Source organism: Ranitomeya variabilis, chromosome 3, assembly GCF_051348905.1.
Source record: "Ranitomeya variabilis isolate aRanVar5 chromosome 3, aRanVar5.hap1, whole genome shotgun sequence".
Lineage (NCBI taxonomy): Eukaryota > Metazoa > Chordata > Amphibia > Anura > Dendrobatidae > Ranitomeya > Ranitomeya variabilis.
Window position 1 is genome coordinate 252,000,212 of NC_135234.1, and position 10,034 is coordinate 252,010,245.

General features: G+C 38.5%; 1 protein-coding gene across 2 annotated transcripts; it reads left to right on the forward strand.

Moving 5' to 3' along the window:
* The first annotated feature begins 421 nt into the window (after positions 1-421).
* On the forward strand, positions 422-9,147 carry ELF3 (E74 like ETS transcription factor 3). Of its 2 annotated transcripts, XM_077295384.1 has the most exons (10): positions 422-508; positions 789-959; positions 1,116-1,346; positions 1,677-1,745; positions 1,858-1,938; positions 5,738-5,824; positions 5,918-5,995; positions 6,432-6,548; positions 7,361-7,556; positions 7,689-9,147. In XM_077295384.1, the coding sequence occupies exons 2-10, from the start codon at positions 797-799 to the stop codon at positions 7,801-7,803; spliced, it is 1,137 nt and encodes a 378-aa protein (XP_077151499.1). In that variant the 5' UTR covers positions 422-508; positions 789-796; the 3' UTR covers positions 7,804-9,147. The 2 variants fall into 2 exon arrangements, with proteins under 2 accessions (XP_077151499.1, XP_077151500.1); XM_077295385.1 differs by lacking the exon at positions 5,738-5,824.
* The last annotated feature ends 887 nt before the right edge of the window (positions 9,148-10,034 follow it).

Below are 10,034 nucleotides of genomic sequence, written 5' to 3' on the forward strand. Positions count from 1 at the left end.
AGTATATGTCTACTTGTCATTACACACTATGTTTATAATATGGGCTCAAAGAATGCTGTCAGATGTATGAGGCCTTACCATGTTGTTGTGTGCTGTATAATTTGGAGCAGGATCTTTGTTTATTTGCTCATACAATACAGAATTTTTTAAAACTCTAATATAAAAACTGCTATTAATTAATTACTATACTACATGATCATAAACATGAAAATATCAGTTGTTGGATTTAAGTTGGTTGACGTGTTATGACATCTGTTACCTCTAGCAATAATTAAACCACTCGTCCCCTTGTTTTCCCAGAAAGGGTTGGAAACAGTTTGCTATGCAAATATTCTTGTGGCCTCTGAACTCACATCACGCACCTGGGGAAAATCCCGTCTAATCTGTATATAGAGCAGGTGGAGTCAGGTTACATGGGTTGGGTGTATAAAAGTACAAGGTTTGTTATAGTCTCATAGTCACTTCTATTGAATAGGTGGATTACTCAAGTCTCTGGAACATTGCACAGGTAGTTAACAACCTTAAAATTTCACCTCTGGGATCTTGGTGTTCTCTGAAAACCTTCATTTTAACTTAGACCATAGCTGTACAAGTTTTGTATTTTTCATTACTGTTTTGGAACATGGACTTTTCAGAGAAATACTTATGCCTTCAAATTCAGTGAGACATTGCAAGTGACGGGAACAGTATGCTGAGTCACTTCTTTCACCCGATTTCTAAAGCAATGTTTTTTATGGAGAACACCTATCAGTTTTACCACTTATTGTTCCATGTTTTTTCTCATCTAGGCTCTACGATGGCAGGAGGAAGCTGTGTGATCAGCAGTGTTTTTAACAATTATTTTTCAACTTTATATCCACCTGTCCAAGCTCATGCTGTGTCAACTGAGGCACTGAAAGATCGAGACAATAACAAGCTACTTACTTTTACTATACCAGGAACTACCAGCGAGCTATCAGGTAAACAAGAAAATTGTAGAGATGAATCTTAAGAAAACATTTAGCTTTCTCTCCGAACCAGTTGGTATTGTTTACTATATATATAGTGCACATCTATACTGTAGTCTTTGCTTAAAAGAAAGTCAGTGCTAAAATGTTAACATGTATGTTTTACAGCCGAGGTATGTGACTGGGAGCAGAAGCTGCCACACATGTGGACACAGCGGCATGTATTGGACTGGATTAGTTATAATGTTGAGAGGAACAAGTGGGACGCCAGCACTATAGACTTAACCCAATGTGAAATGGATGGACAACGCCTATGTCAACTGAGCAGAGAAGATATGAGGACAATGTTCGGTGGTCTTGGGGATACACTCTACGACCATTTAAGCCAGTTACGAGATTGTGAGTACTATGACCTAATTATTCATTATTAGTAGCCAGAACTGAACTGTGATCTATTGATAATTTCTGAAGATAATAAAAAGGTACAGGTTTCCTTGTTTGCACGCCAAGATAAGACACACTTGTGCGTCATAATAATGCAGATTATCTACAATTACCAAAGATAACAATCTCTGCTTAAAAGTTAAGCTGGTAGTTTAAGCTAGATAAAAGTTTCATCCTACTTTTTGCATGTTAGGCAAACCATAACCCAGAGTGTCAAGCTAGAAATTGTATAGGTGAGGTACACGGCTTTTAGTCTAATCATAACTCTAAAATATTTCTTCACAGGGAAAACCCCTCCTCCATCAAATTCGTGTGATTCAAGTGACTATGACTTAACGTTCCACCTTTCAGAGGGTAAGTTTATTAACACATTCCCACTGTTGCATGTTTATACCTTTATTGTCTGAAGTACATTTATTACTACTATTATTATTATTATTCAAGTAATTAATTTATTTTATTTCAGAATGCCCTTCTGAATGGGACCTAATCTATGATTATATTCAATGCGAAGACAATTTGCAATTTGGAGTAAAGAATGAAATAGGTATGAAATGTATTCACAATGAGTATGACAAAGATCTGTTTCTAAGTTTTCTGCTATTACTTGTGTGCAGTAAGATCCATTTGCCTTACTTTGCAAAGTTCAGCAGAACAGAAAAATAATTTAAAGGGGCATTCCATAGTTTTATACAATAGAAAATACATTTTCTAATATACATGTATTTAAAATTCAGCTCTATATTTGATTTTACCTGATCTGTTGCTGTCTTAAATTAAAAACATAGCATAGCTGGTCTGTGTAATGCATAGTTAATTTCCATCCCTGGCTTGTATTATATTTATGGGCTAAGTTTCCTGAAAAAATCATAAACAGCACATGCTCGTCAATCGATCCACTGCCGCTCCTCTGTAATGCTGGACAGCCTTTCTGACAGTCTCCACTTCTAATGTTGTCAGTGTGTGACAACTGGTGTCCACAACAGTTAAACCTTGGATGCAGAGGTGGCTTCTGATTACCTGAAATGGTAACATGCTGGTATGTTTACTGGCAGGAGATGCTGAGGTGTGTATGTGCTATGTATTATTTTTATGCCCATGTTGGCTCTGGCCATATGTCAATTTGAAGAGAACCTGTTACTGGATTCGTGCTGCCCATCCCATGAGCAGTATGAATGAGAGCCTCATTGCACGATTGCAGTTATGTACAAGTGCATCTCACAAAATTAGAATATCATCAAAAAGTTAATTTATTTCAGTTCTTCAATACAAAAAGTGAAACTCATATATTAGATAGAGTCATTACAGAGTGATCTATTTCAAGTGTTTATTTCTGTTAATGTTGATGATTATGACTTACAGCCAATGAAAACCCAAAAGTTATTATCTCAGTATATTAGAATACTATAACACCAGCTTGAAAAAATTATTTTAGAATCCGAAATGTTGGTCTACTGAAATGTATATTCAGTAAATGCACTCAGTACTTGGTCGGGGCTCCTTTTGCATCAATTACTGCATCAATGCTGCTAGGCATGGAGGTGATCAGCCTGTCGCACTGCTGAAGTGTTATGGAAGCCCAGGTTGCTTTGATAGCAGTCTTCAGCTCGTCTGCGTTGTTGGGTCTGGTGTCTCTCATCATTCTCTTGACAATACCCAAGAGATTCTCTATGGGGTTAGGGTCAGGTAAGTTTGCTGGCCAATCAAGAACAGTGATACTGATGTTTTTAAACCAGGGATTGGTACTTTTGGCAGTGTGGACAGGGGCCAACAGTGTGTCTATACCAGCAGATGACATGGCTCCACAAGCCATCCTTGATTGTGGAAACTTCACACTAGACATCAAGCAGCTTGGATTGTCTGCCTCTACTCTTCCTCAAAACTCTGAGACCTTGATTTCTAAGGTCTAGTGTAAAGTATCCACAATTAATGATAGTTTCGGGAGCCATGTCATTTGCTGGTGTAGGCTAACTGTGTTTTATCAAAACCAAAGTCAGCACAGCCGTCCACCAGGAAATTTTCAAGCACTTCATGATTTCCTCTGCGGACAAGCTTTTTGGAGATGGAAATTTCATTCTCCAGCAGCACTTGGCACCTGTCCACACTGCCAAAAGTACCAATACCTGGTTTAAAAACAACAGTATCACTGTGTTGATTGGGCAGCAAACTCGCCTGACCCTAACCCCTTAGAGAATCTATGGGGTATTGTGAAGAGGAAGATGAGAGACGCCAGATCCAAGAATACAGACTGATGGCCACCTCCATGCCACGCTGCATTGATGCAGTTATTGATGCAAAAGGAGCCCTGACCAAGTATTGAGTGCATTTACTGAACATACATTTCAGTAGGCCAACATTTCGGATTCTTTTGGGTTTTCATTGGCTGTAAGCCATAATCATCAACATTAACAGAAATAAACACTTGAACTAGATCACTCTGTTTGTAATGACTCTATATAATATACGAGTTTCACTTTTTGTATTGAAAAACTGAAATAAATTAATTTTTTGATGATATTCTAATTTTGTGAGATGCACCTGTATGTTTTACTCTGAAAAGCTGAAACTGTAGCATTCAAGAGAAAACATAGTTTGAAAAATGGTCAAGGAACAACAGAGACATGAGAAGTTCTTCATGGCCTCTGGCTTGCTTCTTCCTGCCTCATTCCAGTTGATTACCATGTTCCTCTTTAAAGACACACATCATTGGACTAGTCTCTCTGGGTTCCTGGCTGTAATTTAATAATATGTTTTCTCTAAACCTCTGTAGTATTTCAGAGTAAAACATACTTGTCTGCAATCAAGTAGCTCTGATTCATGCTGGCTATATTTCAGGCAGCATGAATCTAATGGTAGGTTCCATTTATAAAAAGAGCAGAAAGCCAGTTAATAATGGGCGCTAGTCATGTGACTCCTACACACATATTGTGACCTTAGTATTCAGTTAATACAGTTCAGGTATCTAAATTTACAGTATTTCTAATTTTATTTGCCTGCAGATTGATGGTGGTTCAACTTCTGAAATGCCCCACTGATAGTTTAATAGACTCCCAAGTAGTGGGCAGTTCAGCACTCCAGTATGAGCGTGCACAAAAAGTGGGGTACAGATTCAATAGAAAACATAGGTTACGAAACCCATAAAAAGTAATAATGTCACCTTAATGTCCCCTTAGCAATTATTGATGCCCTTTGTGCTTCAACAAAAGTCCCCCCACATACAATAATAGTGTCATCTGATTTTTCCCATATAAACCAATATTGCTCCTGAGTTCCCCAAAGGAAAAAAAAATAATGAGACATTTAAAATGCAAATAAAAAAATATTCAAATTTATGCTTACTAGTCTCACATTTTGGTGAGTCTGCCGTCACAGTCAGTGTCCTGGCAACAATGGATCGGCATATTGATGTCTTTGCACCATCTGTGCTAGGACTCTGACTTTCTGTGCCACTCTATAGGCTGCAGGCCTAAAACAACCTATGGTCTACAGAACAGAGACCGGTAAGGCAGGTAGACCATGGCTCCTGCTCTTCCCTAGAGTTTAACTATATCGGTATGCTGTACATGCCAACACAGGTAAAAGTGGCAAGTGCCCACTCTGATCTCTTGGTAGCTATGCTACTGGCCTCACCCAGAAACTGGTGTGTGTTGTTTTTTTATGTCACTTGACTACATAAACATTTTTATCTAAAAGCTGTGTCATCTCGCTCTGTTTACTAAGACTGTGCTGACTTTCATTACTGGTATTGGCACAGTCTTAAAATCACCATACACATTAGATGTCTATTGGCTGAACAATGTTTTGATTACTCATCCAACAGCCATTTCAACCTACTCTCCGATATAACGGCCCCTGTGTTTCTTATAATAAATCCACTGGCTTACACACCAGCAGGCAGCTTATCTCTGGGAGAACAATGCGATTGACAGTCTGATAACAGACATGCCTGATCGACTTCTCCACAGACCATCAGTTGGACGGTGCACTCATACTCATTAGATTGAGGCTGAGCCCCTCAATATTGGCAGCACACGCCAACATTAGTCTAATGTGTATAGAGGCCTTTAGACTACTAATTTCCACTCAACAGCCCATAGCCTGATAGCCAAGGCAACATCAATTGCCAAACTTAATGGAGCAAGATAGTGAAATTAGCTATAGTCAGCCATGACTTGCTATTTTAACCCAACAACATCTCTACTGCAATTTTGGCTTTATGTCATGCTGTTACTTAGATCACTCGTGATTGATCATTGTTAAAAATATTTGTGCTGTTACCAATGCAATAATAAATGATAAAATGATCATTTGTTGAAATTTTAAATCCTACTTGCGTTTTATTACAGAATCTGAATTGTGTGGAGACAAAGCAATAGATCCAGGTTACTACTCTGATCCAATCTCGCCTGCGAGCTCCGAGTTCTGTGGATCCGGTAAGTAATAAAGTTTTAAGGTTATGCACATCAGTGTAAAAGAGCTTGGAAAACTTTTCATGATACTCAACTGTCTTGTTTTTTTACTGACAGGTTCATATAGCCCTCAAGCTGGAGATTCTGCAGGAAGTGACATTGACGTGGACATAAAAACAGCATCATTGGGAACAAGTAAGTTGATACTTAAAGGGGTATTCCCATTTACCAAGATCCTATCTTAATATGTAATATTAGCAGATACCTCCAATTAGAAATGTAGTATAGTTTTCTGATTCGCTATATCTCTTTCCTCATGTGCAGGTATTGCACGACCTTAGGTATCCATTATTGCGACCACTAGCAACTAGCTAACTGTCACTTCATCAGTGGTCATAATAACCATGGATACCTAAGATCCTGAAATGCCTAAACATGAGGAAAGAGAGATAGCAAATATTTCTAACTGGAGGCATCTGATAATATTATTATTATACCTACTACATATTGGGATAGGATCTTGGAGATGGGAATATCCCTTTAACTTAATAAAATACTGAAATGATAATAAAATACAAACTATAAATAGCATTTCAATAATTATTTCATATTTGTGCCTCTTTATTTTTAGACAACCTGCCAAGCTATAATAAAAGTGATGGTGCTCCCAATAGGAGAAGGAGGGGCAGACCTCGGAAAATCAATGCTGAAAGCGCAGATTTCTTAGAGACAAAGAAAAGCAAGCACTGTAAGTAAATGTGTGCTCTTGCCTTTTGTTGTGTAACTGTCATTTAACATTTTTACAGTTCAAGAGAAAATAGGAAAGTTTTGTAATATATCTTATCAGAGAAATCTGATCTACTTCCTTCTGTACTGATCATTCAGTCTCAGACTTTGGGTAAAGTCTGTCTCCAATGTATACAGATTTTCACATTACTGAGATGGGAGATGATAGTTGCTATTCCTAAAGTCCAATGAGGAGTATAAAGGAGGAGGAATGAGCTATAAGATTTCCTAAAACAACATTTACCCTTTGAAAGGAACCTGTCATGAGATCCATGCTATCCGAACCATGTACAGCATAAACCAGAGCCTGGCTATGCGATTGCAGTAGGTATGTTTTGCTCTGTAGTGTTTCAAAGAAAACCTAGTTGAACAGCCTGCCATGTTCTAAAGTGATAGATAGTATACTTATCCCTGCCCCAATCCAGTTGATTAATAAGTCTCTCCTTTCACAATAGGGAAAGACCTGTCAATTAACTGGAACGTGGCAAGGAGAAGATGGCTGGAGACATCTTCAGACTAGTTATGTCTCTAACTATAGACCCCATTTGGCTTTTAAGACCATGTTTTCTCTGAAGTGTTGGAGCCTTCAGAGTAAAACATAACTGATTGCAATCAACACCATGTCTCTGATTCATGCTACCCAAGGTTCGGCCAGTATGAATTGATTGACAGGTTCCCTTTAAGTATTTCGAAACTTGGCTTCCATTGTAAATTATTTGATGCACCTTTTTCATTATGACTCTTGTAATTCTTACAATTTACCAATTATTTCAGCTGCACGTGGAACACACCTTTGGGAGTTTATTCGGGATATATTACTGCAGCCTGATTTAAATGAAGGTCTTTTGAAGTGGGAGGACCGATCTGAAGGAGTATTTAAGTTTCTTCGTTCTGAAGCAGTTGCCCATCTTTGGGGACAGAAAAAGAAAAATTCCAGTATGACATATGAGAAGCTTAGCCGTGCCATGAGGTTGGTGGTTCATCCTTAAATGATTTTATTGATCGCTTTTTCATTAATGTCTAGCTGATTCTCTCATTTAAAGTATTTAGGATAAATATATTATTATTCAATAACTCGTTACACTTTTTTCTCTCTTTGCAGATATTACTACAAGCGAGAAATTCTTGAGCGTGTAGATGGCCGCCGATTAGTGTATAAGTTTGGGAAAAACTCAAGTGGTTGGCGCCTGGGAGATAAAGGATCTCTTGGATGTTAGGAGCAGTATGCAAGAAACTTTGTGGATAAATGTCCACTGTGCATATATTTGTCAGAATTCAGCCTTATTTTTAAGGCTTCTATTGTAGCATCATTATTCCGGTGCCAGTTAAATAAGCTAAACTTTTAGCTTCAGTAGGTTGTTGTAAACCGTTTTTACTTTGATGTTTTGTATATTTTGTACTTTGAAATGATTAACATTGAGGGACATTTTTAGACTAAATGTGGCTATGAACAAAATTAAAAGCGGAGTCTCAAATGGTAACATATTACTATCACGCAGAAACATTTAGGATGCATTTACCCAGACCGATTTCAGAATGTTAGACATGGATTGACAATATTCAAAGCATTTTTTTATTGGCCTCTTTACTCAGGCTGACACAGAATGATAGGGAAAGACTAATTTCTACTTCACTCACTCATACAGTATCATAGCATTGTCAGCATACCTCCGGTTTACAGGTGACATGCTACCGAGAAGGATGATTTCAGGATGATTTCAGTTCGGGCAAAGCCAAACCAATCATCCAATTAATGAGTTGGGTTATTGTTGGCAGGTTAACATCCATGAAATCTTATCCGTGCTGCCGATATTTTGTATATGTCGATCACACACCATGTTACACATACACATGGCATGTTAGAAAAAACACTGCATGGTAAGCACCGTATGTTACACCTATGCACACACCCCGTGCTATACACATACTAGTCATGAGTGTTAGAACACAAAGGACATGAGACAAAGTTGTTTGATGCTGAAGCAATTTCACCTACAACAGGAAACATGTAAGCGATTATTCCACCATCACACCTTCAGTGTCTAAGCAACAATTATCAAGTTCCACACAATTATTTGCTTTTGAACAATAGACTCAAATGTAGTATATAGCACCTGAACTATGTTTTATTCATTTAATTTTGCCTCACCCAAAAATTATCCAAAGTCTATTAGTTCTCTGAATTACTATATTTTAATAACAATTCAGTTTGCTGCTTAATTTCTTTTTTTATTTAAACACAGGGCTAATTTGTTTATTTCTTACAATGGATTTCATATATATTTTTATTCAATTTTGAAAAATTGTCTGTAATTTCAAATCTCTGTGAAAATACGTAGCCAGATGTAAATAATTTCTGTAAATACTTTTAATGGTTACCTGTTTATAAAACTCTTTACTAAGAACACGTTATATGTTAATTTCTTTATATTTGTTTAGAAATGTCATCAGTCATTTCATATCTAAATGTTCTAGCTAGTCAGCATACTTCCAGTTTGTACGATGATATTACATTAATTAATCAAAACATGTTAAATTAATTAAATCTGTGTGTTAACAAACTTATTTGTTAAAAAGTATTAATTAGGCTTGGATATATTAATTATGATCAGTAAGATTGTGACTGTTAAAGGGAACCTGTCACCACGTTTTTGGAAGATGGGATAAAAATAGCGTTAAATAGGGGCAGAGGTGGGCGTTACATTAGTGTGTGTGTTATGCGTTTATTACCCACCTAAGTTGCCGAAATAACTTTGCAAAGTCTCCGTTTTCGCCTGTCAATCAGGCTGGTCAGGTCGCATGGGCGTTGTCTTCCCCCAGATTTGGCGTAGTTTTCCGTTGGTGGCGTAGTGGTGTGCGCATGCCCAAAGTCTGGAATCCTCTTCCAGGGGATTTAAAATAGCGCGGTGTTCGTTATTGCATTGGTGATCGGTGGGCGCGGCCATCTTCCTTTGGCCGCGCGTGCGCAGAAGCGGCGCTCTGCTGGCCGCGGCTTCAGGAAAATGGCCGCCGCGATATCCATCTGCGCACGCGCGGCATCCCGCGGCCATTTTCCTGAAGCCGCGGCCAGCAGAGCGCCGCTTCTGCGCACGCGCGGCCAAAGGAAGATGGCCGCGCCCACCGATCACCAATGCAATAACGAACACCGCGCTATTTTAAATCCCCTGGAAGAGGATTCCGGACTTTGGGCATGCGCACACCACTACGCCACCAACGGAAAACTACGCCAAATCTGGGTGAAGACACCACGCCCATGTGACCTGACCAGCCTGATTGACAGGCGAAAACGGAGACTTTGCAAAGTTATTTCGGCAACTTAGGTGGGTAATAAACGCATAACACACACACTAATGTAACGCCCACCTCTGCCCCTATTTAACGCTATTTTTATCCCATCTTCCAAAAACGTGGTGACAGGTTCCCTTTAAAATAGCGTAGTTGAATCTTT